General features: G+C 32.1%; 1 protein-coding gene across 7 annotated transcripts in view; it reads right to left on the bottom strand.

Moving 5' to 3' along the window:
* Window positions 1–19,454, bottom strand: part of LOC136976803 (homeobox protein PKNOX1-like) — a 62,837-nt gene that overhangs the window by 878 nt on the left and 42,505 nt on the right. For 4 of the 7 annotated variants that reach the window (XM_067272175.1, XM_067272177.1, XM_067272174.1 and 1 more), the window contains 6 exons: window positions 18,217–18,432; window positions 9,278–9,439; window positions 7,515–7,641; window positions 7,100–7,230; window positions 338–414; window positions 27–256 (listed from right to left, as the gene is read on the bottom strand). In XM_067272175.1, the coding sequence (XP_067128276.1) occupies window positions 27–256; window positions 338–414; window positions 7,100–7,230; window positions 7,515–7,641; window positions 9,278–9,439; window positions 18,217–18,432 (943 nt within the window). The remainder of the gene's footprint in view (window positions 1–26; window positions 257–337; window positions 415–7,099; window positions 7,231–7,514; window positions 7,642–9,277; window positions 9,440–18,216; window positions 18,433–19,454) is intronic. The other 3 variants (XM_067272179.1, XM_067272180.1, XM_067272178.1) reach the window with 3 other exon arrangements.

The raw sequence follows: 19,454 nt of genomic DNA, 5'->3' as shown, positions 1-19,454 counted from the left end.
TAAAAACCGTTTGAAAATTTTGTTACCTGATGTTCCCGCTTGAGAATCTCCTTGACACTGTACATTTTGTTGATGATCACAGTTTGTTTCTGTAGTTTGGTTTGGCATCTGAGGTTGCAGAGATGCAATTGTCTCTGGCCAAAATCTCTGTACAGGTCGTGTTGACTGAGATTTATTTTTCTTTGTTTTGTGACTTGTTTCTGGATTGCTAGCATCTAGCATGGGCTGCAATATTCTTCTTCTAGCATTGATAAACCTATCATTTCATTATTATAAATTGCATTAATTAAAAATATTTAATATTCAAGAAATAATTAATATTTAAAACATTTTATACCAGTTATTCACTTGTAGTAATGTTAAGTTAGTTTGTGCGGCTATCTGGCGTTTTTCATCTTCTGTAGGATAAGGATGCTGCAGAATAAAAAAATAACAATTAAGTTACTTTTTAATGGACACACAAAATTTTCAATATACAGAATATATTTGCAATTATGGTTGTAATTTGAGTCGAGGCTTTAATCAGTAACATTTTCTAAATTTCAAAATTTATTTGTATAATAGTAATTACACAAATTACAAATATTTAATATTTTTATATTGTGTAACAGATTATAGTAGAAGATTATTTTTTTAAAAATATCAATATTAAAAAATTACATCTTAATAAGATACTTTTTAGTATACTGTAAATAAACTTTACTATCTTCTTCACATAATTTTTCGGGCACCTTAACAGTGATTTATAGATGAAAGCTCAAATAAATAAATATTCAAAATTCTCTAATATATATTTAAAGTATCAAAAAATAATTTTTGTTCATTGAATTATTTTAATATGTGTATGCTTGCACAAAATATTTAATATTGAAAGTATTTAAAATGGATGCTGACTATTGAAATTAGTATGTTAAATTCATTAGTATAATATATATAATAAACTGTTCTATCATGAAAATCTGATAATCATCTTTAAAAAGAACAAAAACATTAGTACACTTATTAAATTTATTTATTTGCTACTGGATATAGGTGTTTTTTGAGTTAATTATAGCAATACACCCAGTTTGTTTGCAATAATTAACTTACTAATTTATTGTTCAGAAAAAAATTTCAAATCTTTCTACATTTGTTGATTTGGAGAAGTGGAATATGACATTCATGCTAAAATGCTTTTTCATGCTGTCTCCATGGTCTGCTAAATGCAAATGACAAAAGTCTCTACAGTAACAGAATTGTAACTGTAGTAGAAGGCATCACATAATGCTAAGTGTAATGTCACTGAACTATGTATATAATATATATTGTGGTTGTCAATAATTACTGTGTAAATAAAGTAAACAATTCATCAAATACGAGGAATCACTAAATTTTTTTATTACACAAATCATAAAATCACATTTTAAAATTTTTTCCCACTTTCCATGAGTTCAAATTGCTATATACATGAGGTTCTCTGCAACACAGCTAGGACCATGACACCACTGGTAGGCTCACCTACACTTTCATCCCCAATGTTAACACTACTGAGATTCTTTGGATTTCTTCTTCTCAGCTACTTACAGGACATGGCAACTTTAAGCAATTCTTGCATACATTTAACCTTGGGGACAATCCACAATGCGAGTGTGGTATTCAGGAGGACCAAACAGCATTTCATTTAGTTTTTCAATGCAATAGGTACAATCACATTAGAGATAGTTTAACGAGAGCTGCTATTCTTGAAAGGTACAACTGGCCTTGCAACCCACACCAACTCATTCATACATGCACAATATTCCATCATCTACTTGCGTTCATATCCCTTAGTGGGGCTCTTGAGAGCACTCACTCTAGGGGCACAGATGGCAATTAGCTTTCCCTTGCTTTGTTTCAACTGTCGGTATATAGCTGCCTTTGAACTTTGTATTTTAATTCTTATTTTCGATCTTTTTCAGTCTAAATTCAATTAGTTTAAGTTAGTCCTAGTTGGAAGTTAGATTAGGGACTCTTAGCTTGGTTTCCGGTTAGGTTATGATAGGTTAGGTTAATTAGATTGGGGTTTGTTAGCTTTAGTCATCTGCTTAGGTTCATCCTAGGTTATGGTAGGTTAGTTTAGTTAGTAAGTTAACATTTAAAATAAATAATAAAAAAATTTAGGTCTTGCTCGTTTGTCTCGTCTAGTTTGTCATTGTTTTCGCAATGTCTGTCTAGCTATTAAGTAGTATTAAGATTCGTGATCATGTTCAGTTTTATTAGTATTAAGTAGATATAAGTCTTCTTACTAACAGCCACTTGGCACTAACTTCTACACTTAGTTATTGTGGCGGCACTCAATTATTGGTGTTTGCTACACTCAGGTTTTCTTTTAGACCCTTCGAAGGACTACAGCCTTGAAGCCTAAAAACTGCATGCCAACATCAAACATAGGGGGTACTGTAGCCTTATGTACACCATTCAGAGGGATCCTACTTTTCTCTACTGTATATCTTCTCTCTCTCCTTCTTTCTCTCCCCTTTCCCTTACCCTCTTCTCTGCTAGCTAAACACTTCGTGTACAGCCGATGTCTTTCTTGTATGTAGGTATACATGTGGTTCAATTTGACATTTTTTCATAAAGGCATACAGGTATACAATGGCTTTCTATTTGTCAAACCCATACATATGTACTTATTAAATTTTCTACATTAATTTCAAAGTAATGGCTTTCATCTATGTAAAAAGCTACTTGGATTTGAAATTCAAGTACAGTAGAGCGTCGAAAAGTGGAACCAATTGGGGACTGGGGTCCTTCCAGTTAATGATTTGTTCCAGTTTCCGACTTTGTACGAAAAAATACATTAACCTGTCCGATGTTCAAATTTTTCTCCGTTGCGTATCACTTCCTGTTGAATTTTTCTCCGTTGCGTGTCGCTTCGTGTTGAATTTTCGTCGATTTTAAGCCTAACGAAAATTTTTATAATAATCATCGAGGCTATCGTATCGTTAAAAATTATTTCTGCATTTATAAAAAACATGAAAATTATACTTTAGAAGTAAATTTAGTATCAAAAACATTCGATTCAGCACGACACAGTCCGACTGAAAATCGTTCCACTTTCCGGCCATTCCACTTACCAACGTTTCACTTATCGACGCTCTACTGTATTTTAAATGTCTTTTAAATGTATTTTTATTTATTATTTTTATTTGTTGTAGAGTTTGTCTCAATCATCTTATAGTATTAAGCTTCTTTTAAAAAAAAATCTGTTGCTGTGCTACTCCCCAGATTCTGCACATGTTCTGAATAGGAATAATTTAATTTTTTTGTTGCTTAACCAATTTTCGATAGTTCACAAACAACAACTAGTCCTAATTATAAAACTGATGAATGAAATTATAATCATAAGAAATAATGTAATATTTTTATTATATCTTATAATTATAATTTCATTTCTCTTCATTTTATCAAAATATCTATGTATGTTATTTACCAAATTTTTTGTGCGCATATAAATTTGTCACTACTCATTATGACTTCTACATTATTTACAGAAAATATCACAAAAATATACTGTTATTTCCAAATCCAATTGACAACATTTTATGAAAAACATCTTGCAAATTTGTATTTATGTAATTAAATATCTCAATATAACAAAAATCTATTCGAAAAAATTAACACGAGCAATTTTGCATGTATATAGTAACATATATATATATATATATATATATATATACAGTCGACTCCACATAAGTCGACACCTGGATAACTCGACACTTGTCGGTTATGTTGTCAATTTTTTTGTGGTCCCGGCCGACTTACATAGGCATTAATGTTATTAACCTTAAAAAACTCGGTTTACTTGACATCATTTAACTCGTCACCACTGGATAAATCAACATACTTTTTCTGTTTCACACTTTTTAGAATTCTGATAAGTCGACTCCCCCCCTGAAAAATGAGTGCATACCATACAGCTTATTGTACGGCGTGAACTCATTTTTTCAGGAGGGAGTCAACTTATCAGACGTCTAAAAAGTGTAAAACAGAAAAAGTATGTTGATTTATCCAGTGGTGACGAGTTAAATGATGTCAAGTAAACCGAGTTTTTTAAGGTTAATAACATTAATGCCTATGTAAGTTGGCCGGGACCACAAAAAATTGACTACATAATGATGAGTGTCGAGTTATCCGGGTGTCGACTTATGCGGAGTTGACTGTATATATAAAAGTTACACAGACTTGTGTAAAAATCTAATATTGATAGCCAGATGGCTGAAGTAATTAAAACATCAACCTACCACTGTAGGGATGGGCAAGTCACTGCCACATGAACAGTCATTTCTTCCCTTTCATATTTGTTGCAAAGAACATTACAAAACAATACAAGGGAATTGAATATTGGTTTATTACATTGTATAATAATAATTTTATCTATCAAACAATGGTAATAAAATTGAAATATCAACAAATTTTAATAATATTGGTATAGGATAGACTTGTTCCAAAATGATAGAGGCCTCTATCATTTTGGGACAAGTCTATCCTATCAATGCTCTGCTATAAATGCATCTCTACTTCAGCAATTAAACTGTAATTAATATGCAAATTAGCAGACAGGATAGTATAAAATACAGAATAGAATTAGATTAGGGATGAATTTCTACAAAATGTAGTTCTGGAATACATGATACATTAAAAATTTCATCAAGGAATGAGGAAAATCTTTCTCATGTTGTGGTAAATTACATTAATTCTAGTGGAGAATATGGAACAAAAAAATGCATCTGGAAGACCCAGTGGCGTAGCGTTTGTGTCAGCCGCCCGGGGCGGAGGAAAATTTTGCCGCCCCCTTATTTAGGTATTTTTACAAGATGATATTATTTATTGTAAAATTTTGCCGCCCCCTAAAAGTGCCACCCGGGGCAGGCCGCCCCTGCCGCCCCCACTACGCTACGCCACTGGGAAGACCCTCTGCACTGAATTATCACCAAAAGTAGCAATTTTCCAATGTGTCTGAGTCAATTTGCATCTCATCTAGCTGTAAACGTGTCAAAATCAACATTGTTAACATTGTAAACGTTGTAAAATTGTAAACATGTCAAAATCAACATCAACATACATAGTTATGAAATCATCTAATCATCTGCAAAATAAGAAAATGAAACAAATTCTGCCTCTAAATAAGAGTCACAAAGAGAAGCTTTTGACACAGGCTAAACATTGCATGATGTAAACTGATAAATGGCAACAAGTTATTGATATGATATTAAGAAATATAAATTAATTCACTCAAAACAGCAGCAAGGTGCTGGAAGTGTTAGTGTAGTGTGCATTTGGATAGGGAGATATGGCAAATCTAGCTTTTATCTCTGGTCACATTAATACTGTAGGATACCAGCAGGTATCAGATATGCACCTAATGCCATTTTCAGAAAAACTGAAGGAAAGTTTTTCCAATCTCAGCAAGATAATGGGGCCATTCGTAATGTAGAATCAATTTGGCATTGGTTTTTGGTAAATGGTGTGTATGTTTTGGACTGTTCTAATTTTAATCCTATACAAACTTGTTTGGCATCTTAGCAAGGAAAAGTACATAAAAATGGAAAGCAATATACATCAGTTGAATCATTACAAAAAGCAATGCTTGGCACAAAATCACAGATGAGAAGAAAGATCTTATTAAAACAATGCCAGACAGATTTCTGTGTATATATTGTCTACTAGGACCTTGTTTATTAAGAGGACTTATTATACTTGTGAAGTTTCTGATTAGCAAAGAAAGGTAATCTTAGTTAAAAGTCAAAACAAAATATCTTCATTTTCATCTATACACTCTTTTTGTATGTTTTAGACCTGAACAATATATACACAGAAATGTAAAAATTAAGGACAAAGACGTAAAAAAAAAATTAATTCCAGATAGAGTTTAAGAAGAAATTAATAAACAAGGTGGACATATTGCTTATTAATAATAAAAAAAACAAACAGTTTTGCTGTGGTAAATGTATCTAAATAATGGAAAAGGAAACAAATAATTTCATTTATTTTTAAGTGAGATTTTTCTATAATCCAAATAACCCCACAATTTTTGAACTTTCCTATTTTTGTACCACTTATAATTACTGTTGTTCTAATTTTAATACAAAAATGCTTAAAACTAATAATTTCTTTGTGTTTTAAGGATGGAAACTCCCAAAACCCAAAAAAACTAAATTGAAAATTTAAGAACATTCACTAATGTTCATGACTGATCCCATAACACTCAAAAATATGTAAATAGAATAGTGTGGCATCACACTTTTGTATCATCATCAACTACCAGATAAAATATGATACACCAATCCAACAGTGAGGTGTAGTTTCTGAAAGCAAACTTGAGAGCATGAGTCTCAGTGGTGATCTGCTTTTCGACAGAGAATTGTCTGGCAGTCCTTTTTTGGGCACGATTAGGCACTTAACTTGTAAGAAATGTTGTGTAGTGTTTTTTCTTTTTTTTTCAATTAGATTTAGCTTATCCTGGTGGCAAATAGATTAAAGTAGTTGTAAGTTCAAAGTTGGGAAAAACCTTTTCTTTTTATAATTGATGGTTTTTCTTATATATAATTAATTTTGGTGTTTGAATAGTTGAATAATATATTACTATTGAATATTAACTTCTTGTTTATAGTTATATTTGTTGTTTATATATTAATTTGACTTAATAAATATTATCATTGATTTGTGTTTACACACATGTCATTTTTGATGTTTTTCTTTTCTTTTCTATTGGGTAACAAAGAGTATACTTCCTGTGACTTAAGTCCAGGCATAGTACTTGATTGAACCCTAATTTTGTGTAACACTGCTTTTTCAGACTTAATTTTGATCAAGTGATATGTTACAGGCTTTTCAATGGAAATAAGTAGATCTCATAAAACAACATTTCCTGCCCAGAGCAAGCATAACTCTGAAATGATCCAAATAGTTTCACTTTACACTACATTATTTCTATAGTAAACCAGATGACTATATTATAACTATTAATTTTTCTAAATGCAATTACTTTATTTTTGATAGTTTGAACACTTTTATAAAAAAATTTTTTGAATTTATACTGCAAAATTCAAAATGTTACACTTTAAATATTAAATCTTACCACAATATGTTGGAAGAGCCAAGAACGCATAACACTAGTTGCATGTTTTGGAAGAACACCCCGTTTTTGTTTCTTTTTGCTCAGCAGTTCTTCATCTTCATCACCACTTTGAATTACAGGCGTTCTGGGTGCTACAAATAAAAATTTTCACTTTTAATTTAAAGTAAATTGCTAACATAAATTTTATTTTGAGAAATATTTTGTGCATTTGTTTAATGTCATGATATCATTGAAATTAATTATTTTGTAATAATTGATATAAACTTTGATTTCTTGCAAACAGAAAATGTATTCATAAAACTAACAATAAATTTAATGTAACTACTATAATCAAATAATAAAATTTCCTAATTAAACATTGATTATATTAATTTAAATCTAAAGAAAATTGATTAAATAAGTTATAATCTTATACCTTTACCTATAGGTTGCACCCTTGATTCTTGAGTAAGCGATGGACTGGCTCCAATCTGTGATAAAGGAGTACTTCCATGAATAACATGAGCTGCAGAATTTGATTGCTGTATATGAGCACTCTGTATCTAGAAAAATTCTCCTTTAAATCATTCTGTATTTATTATTATTAACAGGCATTATGAATTTCTTTAGTATTCAGTGAAAACTTTTAATATTAAATATAATGGCTAAATAACTTAAACAAATGAATGAAACATCATTAATACAAGTTATTTATTCATATATTTCAATATTCTTTTGTCACTATGTATTGTAATTTATAGTTTAAGCTCATTAAGACACAATGTAACAAAATATTTTCTACATTATTTATTGTGTAATTTTTTTCTTTTCATAAAATTTTATATTGTTATTGTAAACAACATATATTAATATTATGCTAGAATTCTTCATTAAATTTAATTAAATTCAATTAGTATGTATTGAGTAAGTAACAATTACAAACAACAACACCTAAAATCCAATAGTTATATATCAAAGCCAAATGATTGCTGGATTATATTAGATTACATATTTCTGCTACTATTAATAAATGCTAAGAAAAGAATTGGCCCAAAGCAAGACTTGAACCCACAACTCCCACTTATCATGCAGTTGCATTGCCAGTTACCTGGACTATGTTACCCAGACCTTCATCCAATCTTCAGTTCCAGAACTATTAATTTAGATATAACCATACTCACTTATTTATGGTACCAGCTGGAGACAAGTCAGTGCCCCTTAGCCTATAACTCCCACTATGGCATTCAGCCAACTATTACTTCTTTTCTTTTCTTCCAGAACCTTCTAAATTAATTATTAAACCATTAATTATAATTATTAAATTTAGCAAGAAATGGCACCAAATACCTACCTCAAGAGCCAAATCACTTAGCATTTAATTATTAATAATAGTAGTAATATAGCCTAATATAATCTGACAATTGTTTAGTTTTAAATTATAAATCTAATAATTATAATATGAACAATATCAATTTGATATTGAACAAATTTCTTGATCTAGCAATAATTTTTTTATATATTTTAATAATTTTCTACAATATTTTTATATTAGCCATGAATTAGAATTTTTTCAGTATTTAGGTCACTTAGTATGTAAAACCTTATTTTCTTTATTGTTTTCTTATAATTATGTATGCAAAATATATTCAATTAAAATGAAATATATATATATATATATATATTATTATTTCATTTTAATGAATATATTTATAATTATTTATAATTTATTAATTGAATATATATATATGTGTGTGTGTAAATACATAGTTTTTTAATATTTATTTTTTTATAGTTTATTGTCTTCACTCTATTTTAATTATGAAGTTTTAAATTATGATATGATCATGTATTTTTTATTCTTTGTAATTTTTTGGTTTTAATTGTACTTCCCTGCTGAAGTTTTTGCTAATTGGAGAGTGGACTAATATTAGAATCATTAATTATATGCTGAATAGTTCTTGAACTAAACATGTAATCATTGTTATTGTTTTTAGTCTTTTAGTTATTAGTGTTTGTTTATGGAGATGACCATCAATAATCTTTTTAACAGATATTGCCCTTTATGGAAATTTTATACTTAAGTTGAGTAATTAAAAACAACTAAAATTTAAATTATATTCTGTTATAAAAATTTCAAATTATTACATATTTTCATTAAAAATATGTATAGTAAATAAAATATTAAAACTTAAAACATACCTGAATTGGTTGTGCTACAATTCCTTGAGGAGTATGAACCATTTGATACACAGTACCACCTGAGACTATTTGGCTAGGACTTAATGTTGCCATAGAAAGAGCACTTTGGGTAACTCCAGATTGAATGACCAGATTACTCATTGAACCATTACTTGTGACAACCTATAAATTGAATTTAATCATCAAAATCCTTTGAAATTCATTTTATCATTTAGTAATTTGAAATATCTGGGAGTATCAACTATATTGTTATATACAGTACGTCAGTCAAATAAAAATCTTAAAATGTGTATAAAAATTTTAAAACTTGGATAATTTTTTTGATACTTGGAAAAATTGTTGAAGGGCATCTGGGAAGTGTGTAAATAGGTGGTAACATGTGGCTGATTACATTTATGACATCAAAACAACAGTTTCAAGATGCCTGCCCCACTCAAGTTGTACAGCAGGGAGGAGCAATGTTCTATTATCAGATTCTGTAATAGTAAAGAAATGAAAACAGTAAAAATTCATTGTAGAATTGAAGGCTTAATATGATAGTGCATACATGCATCTCCAAGTGTAAAGCGGTATAGAAAGATTGAAAATGATATGACTTCTTTGGATGATACTCTCTACAATCAAGCTCACTGAGTTGTCACAACATAGTCACTAGCTAAGTTGAATGCATTGTACAGGAAAACCATCATGTTACAGTGTACGTGGTAACTGAATTATTGAATATCAGTCATGGTTCAGCACACCATATCATCCACATTAAACCTTGTTACAATACAGTGTATATAAGCTGGGTGCGACAAATTGACTCTCAAGTTGAAAGTAGGTGTTAGCATGTGTACTGAACTTCTATAAGACTATAAGAAAGAAGGTGATAACTTCCTAGTGAGGTTTTTCACAGAAGATGAAACTTGGATTTACAACAAACAACCAGAAAGCATGAGGGCTAGTAAAGATGGCATGATTCCTTCTCTCTCAAACCAAAAATGTATTGCAAGAAGCCATCTTCAGGAAATGTAATACTGTCTCATCTGGAACAAATAAAGTGTGATTTTGGAGCTGAGTAGATTTTAGTATTCCTGAGAAGTGAGTATATTGTCAGGCTCCTCTTGAAAGCCAAGGTAAAATTGTTGAGTCTGGCTTTCTTTATAGAGGCATTAGTATACTACAGTGTGTCCCAAAAGTATATATAATCAACATTTTACTGCTTTTTAGAATTGTTAGGAATTTAAGAAAAATATAAATGATTTCATTTATATATGCAAATTACTTTACACAAATTTTTGATAATTTCAAAATTAAAGATCATCATATTAATAATTTAACAACAAAAATATATTTTTTGGCTGTTACAAAAGTATAGATAATAAAACAAAGTTGCAAAATTTGAAGCACAAGAAATTTGAAATTACTAAACTAAAAAATATATGACACCACATAACACTTTTACTTTGTTGTTGAGTAGTAATTTCAATATTGAATCAAAACTTTCCAAAATGCCACTTGGAAGAGAGTTTAGTATGGAAGAAATTGCATGAAGACGGAAATTAAAAGCAGAAGACTGTAGTGTCAAGGAAATTGCTGTTATAATAAACAGATCTACTCCCGAAGTTTATAAAATTTTGGGAAAATCATCATAAATACCTTCTAAACATTGATCAGGAAGACACAAAATTACATCTCATAACTGAATTGTGTATTTTGCATCACAACATGATAAATCAGTTTGTCAAATTTTGTATGAAAGTAGATTAAAAATATCAAAAAGGACTGTTCATTGAAAAATTTCAGTAGCTCCACATATGAAATTTGCTGCTTTGATGAAAAAACAATCACTAACAAAACAATGTAAATTGGCAATGATTCTCAGTCCTTTCCAGTAATGAAAAGAAATTTAATTTTGATGGGCTCATTACTGGCATGATATTAAGAAAGAAGAATGTAATTTTTCAGCAGATCACAGGGTGGTGGTTCTGTTATGGTGTGGAACTAGTTTGAATTTAATGGATTATAGATTTTGTGACTTTCCCATAGTATTCCTGAAATATTTCGGGTCAAAACATAATGCTCAATGAACCTGAGATATCTCATTTTTGCATCAGAATGTTTTTGACACTAGATGTCACTAGTCATCATGTCTTGTTTATAAAATTGTACTGCCTGCTTAGAGATATGAAGGAGTACATATCAGGAGTTGCAATTTGGCACAGTATTAAGTGCCCAAATCATGCACACATAAAGAAAACCAGACTTGTAGTTACTCTGGGGATCAAGAACTGAGTCAAAATAAAATTTAAAATGGCAACACTCTCTACAAATAGGCAGTAGTATGATATTTATGCATGCATTGCTCGTTGGGAAGTTGGAAATGCGAACATTGCGAAATCTAATTTTGACAAATGAATCTTTGAAAAAAACCCATTTACCTGTCCTGTGTTATTCCCGACATATCTCTGGTCACCGTGTGCTGACCTTGACCAGTTGACCCAAGATATCTTGTTTCAGCATTGGAACATTTTTCAAAGTAGATGGTGCTAGTCATTATAATTTTATATTACAACTTCCGAAATATAATTTATTTTCTTTTTACATTTATATATATATATATATATATATATATACAGTCAAACCTGTTTTTATGCGGGGGATAGGGACCGCATTAAAAAAAACGCATTAAAAAAAAATCTCACGAAAACTTCACGAATGGCTGTAAATAATAGTTTTCGCAACACAATTAAAAAATAATTTTTTTATGCGGTCAACAGGGACCGCATAAAAAAAGTCTCACATAGAAAATAACTCAAAACCGTACGAAATAGAATTTATTGACAACAGATGTCAGCACTTGACTGCATCGTCTGGTCTATCGTCTGTTTTACATATTTTTGTCCAGGTGGTGTTTTGTTGACTTAAAAAGTAAATTATTTCATTTTTCGCATATTCATGCAATAATATTACTATAATAAGTGCATTTATGCTATAATAAGTTTATTTAGCTATAATAAGTCAACGTGAGACATGACGAATCGCACGAGACTAGTCGCCAACTATACCGCACAAATTAAAAATTCGCATTAAAAAAATCGCACAAATAAAAATCGCACATAAAAAGAGCGCATAAAAACAGGTTTGACTGTATATATTGTTTATGCAAAATAATAAAATAATTTTGGATGATACAATAGCCAGGATTATTTTTTCAAAAATAGGAAATTTTTGTTAGGCATTGGCAAAAATTCAACCTGGAGCGACACGCAATGGAGAAAAATTTCGAAATTTGATAGGTTAATTTCACTGAAAATGCCTTATGGTCAACCTTGTGGTTGTGGTGGAGGCTGGCAAAATTTCAAAGATCGTGCTCAAAACCAGCGATACAAAGAAGATTGGAGAATGAGAACGAGACCCACTGTGAGTGTCAGTGGCGTAGCATAGTGGGGGTGGCTCGCCCCAGGTGGCACTTCTAGGAAGTGGCATTTTTTTCACAATAAATAATAATATCTTGTAAAAATTTAAACCATTTCATTTCATATTTTTGTCGCACCTAGATTCAGACCAATTGAAATGAGCAGAGAATTTTTCATTACTTATTCTGTGACAAAACTGGGGAATCCCCTTTCTTTAAATGAATGTATAATAATGACATCTTGCTCATTGTAGCAACTGACAACTGGACTGGTAGGGATTCCCTGTATTTTATTTAAGGGGGCAAAATTTTTAGGGGTGGCAAAAATTTCCTCTGCCCCGGGTGGCTGACACCCATACTACACTACTGGTGAGCACTGAAGTAATCCCACTTAGCAGTGAGTATCCGAGACATAGTCTTGTCCAAAATACTTTGTTGTTTTACTTGTTTTTATATTAAAACTAACTTATGAAATATAATTATTTTTGTTTTTACATTTTTAATGTGTCTATTTTGTTCATGCAAAATAAAAAACTAATTTTAGACAATGCAAAAGCCACAATTATTTTTTTATAAAACACACAATTTTCATTAAGCTTAACATTGACAAAAATTTAACATGAAGCGACACACATTGGAGAAAAATTTCAACATGGAATAGGTTAACTGGTAGCCAGACATCTAAAAGCTATCAAAAAGTACTAAAAAATAATTTATTAACTATTGGAGAAGAAATTGGAGGACTTGATTGGATTTTCCAACAGGACAATGCCAGTTTTCATTGTTAACACTGAACAACTAAGTGGCTTGAAGATCATAATATTCAAGTAAAGTGGCCAGCAAGAAGCACAGACATTAATCCGATAGAGAACTTGTGGGGGCATTCTTGCTCAAAAAATTTATGCTAATAACAGACATGTATGACTGTTTCAGAGGTTAAACAAGAAATCATTGAGTGCAGGTTTCAAATGGATTCAGAAATCTTACAAAATTAAATTAAATCAATGCCTACTTGCATTTTGGAAGCATAACAGCAGTTCTATTTCATGTTAAAACAATTTTCATATGTTATGAACTATATCTCAAAGTTTAAATTTATCTATATTTTTGAGACATCACAAAATAATATTTTGTTTAAAAAAAAAAGTGTTAGATTTAAGATACACGTAACACCATCATGCATGTGCTATACTGCACAGAGATCATGAATGGTGTTAATCATTTACAGTAGACCCCCTATAACACTGTATATACGTTCCGTGTTATATGAACCCGTGTTGTATGAGTCACTTAAATATATGAGCCAATCACAGCCCGGCATGTGTGCAGTTTAGGGGTTACGGCTGTTTGAAAGGTTTTCTTCTAATGGAAGAAAACCTTTAATAACCTTTTCCCAAATTAATAGATTCTAGACTAATTTGACTCAACATTTCCAAATCACGTATAATTTTTTGGGAATAATCCATATGAACTATGCTATAAACAAAAAATTGTAGGATTACTTACCGAGTGTGCACAGTTTGAAGACGTCATTGCTTAAGCTTGTTTTCGTCGTGGAGCAGCTCATCGAACGGCGGATGCATGTTTCCTGATCAGCAAATTTTTCGCAGAAAAATAACTTAACTTTGGAGACATCATTAATAAAAATATAATTTTTATGGCCATTGAATAATAAATGTTTTTTAGTAGGTCCAGTGCTCGTTTAAACTCAATGGTTTGCACAATATCCGCTATTGGTCCAGATTCGACCAATCCTGTCGCGACACGATGACATTTTACTGTGTTATGTGAGTCTCTTTTAGCGTGTTATACAAACACAATCGCAATTTTCTCGCCGTGTTATACGAATCCGTGTTATAGGGGGGTCTACTGTAGAATATAACACAAAACAGAATATTAATTTGAATTTGCGTAACATCATCGTGCATGAGCCTTGCTGCACAGAGAAGGCAGAGGTATAGAAACGGAGCTAATGCAGGGCCACAGACTTCCTCAATCAATTGCACACTGTGGTCTTATGGGAGGACCCAACCCCTTCCGTGTTAAGGAAGACAAAGAAAATAGTGATTCTCCTGAGTGTAACTACCATTCTTTTGGAACGTTGGACCCCCAGAATTTTCTTTGAGACCAAAACACACAAAGAGAGCTGGCCGTTGAGGCCATTGGTTAACAAGAGGTCCCACCCCACTTACTTCCTTGAAAAAGCACTTGCTAAGTTGGGAGGAGGAGAGAAGCCCACCAAGCAAGTCACATCCTAGTCTGTCGCAGCTAAGGCAACATTATCTACTATGCTAGGTGGTGTGTCCCCTGATACATACACCTTCTACAAAATGGATGCTGTCACATTATATCCTTCTGTACCACATTTCAAGGTGGTGATGCATGCCAACACCTTGCTTATCAAGGAGGGATTAACTGCACAGCAGGTTTTAGAGATTCGGGAAGCCTTACTCTTCATCACAGAACATTTACTTCTGCTTCAATGGGAGGATATACCTACAAAAACAGGGTGTACCAATGGGCTCACCGCTGTCCACTATATTAGTAGAATTGATCATGAGATCTTGAACACAGGATCTTTAGATTCCCTCTCACAATAGCCTACCTCTTGACATACTTGAGATATGTGGATGACATTCTTCTGGCGTGGCAGGATATGGAGGACTCCTTTCTGATATTAGAACATCACCTGATGAATGTATACTCCTCTATCAGCTTTACCTGGGAAAAATCACATTTTTTAGACTTGGACATCTCCAAGACTTAGGGAGGTTTGGCATTCTCCATATACCACAAATTTGGTAGCATTCCCCCAATTATCCCTGCCATAGTCTTTCAGCCACAACAGTATGTTAATGTGGCCATAGCCCCTTTAATCAGAAGGGCCTTTTTGGTGCCTTCCACATAACATTTTACCAACTCTGAATTAGGGATCATCTGCACAGTGGTATGTGTGGCAGGATATGGCACCACCAAATACAACCATATCCTAAACAGAGTTAAAAGATCCTTTTTCCCAGCTATTACCTTACGTAGCCCAAGGGACTGGACAGTAGTCCGCCTCTATCTGCCGTTTTGTGGCTGCCTCACAGCTTGGATTTGCCATATTTTTAGGCAAAATGCCTTACTTTTAACCATCACTCCATGCCCTACTTTGAGGAGGCTTTTATGTAATGACAGGGATGTGATTTTAATCCTAGAAAAGTCAGGCATATATTCTATTCCCTTGGAAAACCCAACGTCTGGGACACACATCCACTATATAGAGGTGACTACCAAGATGCTATCCAGCCATATATCAGAGCACCAACATTCCATCGTAGGGGGCAGCTGTGACACCAAACTATCCAAGATAGTTGTATAGCACCATCACACCCCACTTTGGGACCGTGTGGTGATGCTCAGGTGCTGTGAGAAATGGAATTTGGTGTACATTTGGGAGGCCCTCTTCACCACACTGCCATCTCCTTGCAACTCTCCCACCCTTGAGTTGGCCGAGATTTTGATCAGTCTATACAAACGGTTAAAACATCTGCATTAGCTCTGTTTCTATACCCCTGCCTTCTCTACGCAGTAAGGCACATGCACAACGATGTTTTAATATTTTTAAACCTTTTTTGTTAAAAACGGCTTATTGCTGTTCCTGTTTTCTGTGCAGTAAGACACATGTGACAATGTTACGCTAATTCAAATTAATACTCTATGTTTTGTATTATATTCTAAATGGCTAATGCCATTCTTGATCTCCATGCAGTAAGGTGCATGCACAATGATGTTACACGTATTTTAAATCTAATACTTTTTTTTTTTTTTAAACTTGTTATAATGTTCTAAGTGGCACAGCTAATGCTGTTTTTGTTCCAATTTTTTTAAAAAATCTGTTCGAATAGCTTTTTCATTCTGGTTATGCCTGTAGATGACATTTATAAATATGTCAAAAGTGCTCGCAAGATATTAAAACATTTAAAAAAAATATTCTTTAATGCCTTTTTATGTGAATTTTTCTCTTGAATCAGTAAAATTGTTGGTGTAACATCCATTCTATGTTTTATTTTACTTAAGTATTTTGTATTTAACACTTTACAATATATGACAATTACATAAACACAATTATATAATGTTGTAATAATAATAATAACCATTTGTATTGTTAAAAAATATTTGATATTTAAAAAAAATAAAACATATATAGATTATCTATATTTTTGGGAACACTGATCCTATAATATGTAAGTCTTGTATATAGTTATATTGGAGGGGCTGTGTGAAATGCTGAATTGTCAGAATCATAGTATCTATTATTAGGGGTGTATTCTATACCACTTATGGACCACCAATTTAACAGAGCATTAAAATATGTGGGGGTCATGAAATGACACATCACTACCAGCATAAAAGAACATCAAAGTTCAATAAGTAGGACCCTAAACATCACTGTTTTGGCCACCTATGCCAGTGATCCTGAAATACAGGTACCCAAATTCTACATTGCACACACAATAGAACTTGACTCAGATTTTTGAAGTTGTTAGAAATATATAAAGCTGCTGTGAGAAACAGCCATTAATTTCAAGGATGTAGGTTCATTTGCATTAGCTTGGAAGATCTGCTTCTCTTCACAATCACACAGTCTATGAGCTTATTGAGGTGCCCATTCCACCAATCAACAAGCCTGCATATTTTGAATTGAGGTGTTTTATTTCAAGTAGTTTGGATTTAAAATGTTAAGCATCTGAAGATGCCAATTTAATAATGAAAAAAAAATATTCAATAATATGAGTTTCATTTACTATTTCTGCTGGCTTTTGGTTTTTGTGATGGTGATTTATTTAAAGTTAACCAGAGTTACTAATCCTTATTTGGATATATATATAAATTTTATTTTGATTGAACCATTAAAATTCTTCTCTGATGCTATTCTTTCAAAGGGTCTCTCAATCTTTAGCCATTTCTTAACCTTCAAGAAATCAGCTAAGCTGCTATTATATCTGATGATACGGAAATGCATTTCCACATGTATGTACAGTACTGTACATAATTGGCCTGAACATACAATTAAATCTGTATTGTAAAAATGACATATAATCCACAAATATTTGTAGATGTTACTATTAATACATTATTATAATGTGTATCCTTTTATTAAAGGAAATACACTCAAATCTGTTTTTGTGCGGTCGTTTTTTGTGCAATTTTTTATACGTGCAATGTGTTTTGTGTAATTATTTTTGTGCAGTATACCAATTTGATTGAAATTCATATACCGCACACAAAAAAATCACACAAAACAAATCGCACAAAAACAGGTTTGAGTGTATGCTAATATGTAAATGATATGTAATTTTTAGATTAAAAAAGAAACAGCCTATTTATTACAGGAGATATTTAGATATAAGGAGGATAAAAAGAGAATGGACTTATAGGAGATATGTTTCTTATAATGTGTGAGAAAAAAACTTTTTCAATTAAGATGTCAAGTTAATAATTAATCAAAAATTTCACATTAACATAAAAAAATTGTTTATAGATGCTTTATTACCTGTACTTGTTGAGGCTGACTACTGCTTGCTCCACCATTTGAATTTGAATTAGAAATGGCACTATTTAGACCAGGATAATCTGGACGTAATAAATTTTCACTCTGCATTTTGTTCTTTAGACATGCAATGTATCGACTACAGAAGTCTTTGCATAATTCTTGAACCTTTTCAAGTTCTAGAAGGTGAATCCGTAAAACCTGAATAGCTTTAACCATCTGTAAAAAAGCACTTATATTGTTAAAAAAAAATTAACTAACTTTGGACTAAACTGATTTTGAATTTAAAGTCTAGCAGAAAATAAAATGCTCCTTAAAATTTCATAAATAAAAAAAATAAATAAATAAAATTTTACTTAATTGCCTGTGGGCAATTACATGGAAGTTTCATCCATTTTAATCATACCTGTTACAGAAAAGTGAAATGGATACTTAATCACACTAGATACTTTCCACCATAAAGTATTTGGTCCAATAGCAATCATGATTAAAATTAACAACAACTTCTAGGTCATTTACAATTTTCATCCATATATTAATATATATATATACTACATATACCCGGCCATGCGTTGCTGTGGCTCAAAATGTATCTATTATAAATGTATAACACTTCCCCCACAAGGGAAATTTTGAAAAATCCCTTCTTAATGTACATTCTCTTGACCACATCAGGGTATGGAGGGGAATGAGTGGGCGGACGCCCTTGCGAAAGAAGCAGCCCTCGACCCAAACATTTCTTATGACTACTGCAAAATCAGCCAAGGGACTCTTAAACAGCTTCTGTGAGAGGAGGCCATAGATACATGGCAATCTTACTGGAACAAGCTTGGGCACCACATTACTAAGCAATTCATTGCTGACCTCTGGCAGCACAACAAAATAAAGTGGTTTACCCCTGACCACTATACTACTCAGTTTTTGAGTAACCACAGAAAATTTGCTCACTACTTGGCGAGGTTTGTCAATAGAATGTCTGACGAGTGCCCCACCTGTGGGGTTAGAGACGGAACTAACCATTACCTATACAACTGTACTATAACTACCAAAGAGAGAACTGAAATGAGTCTTCTCCTGAATGAAATTAACATAGACTGGCCCTGCAACCTAACCGACATTTGTATAAGTCAAGAGATTTTCCACGCATTCAAAAAGCTCGCAAAAAAGACGATTCTTACTAACAATCAGCTGCTCCAAGATGGGACAGTTGGGGTACCAAATAGTTCCTGAAGGGTTACGAT

This window comes from Centruroides vittatus, unplaced genomic scaffold, assembly GCF_030686945.1.
Source record: "Centruroides vittatus isolate TY-2023 unplaced genomic scaffold, ASM3068694v2 contig_425, whole genome shotgun sequence".
Classification (NCBI taxonomy): Eukaryota; Metazoa; Arthropoda; class Arachnida; order Scorpiones; family Buthidae; genus Centruroides; species Centruroides vittatus.
This window is presented reverse-complemented; position numbering and strand designations above follow the sequence as displayed.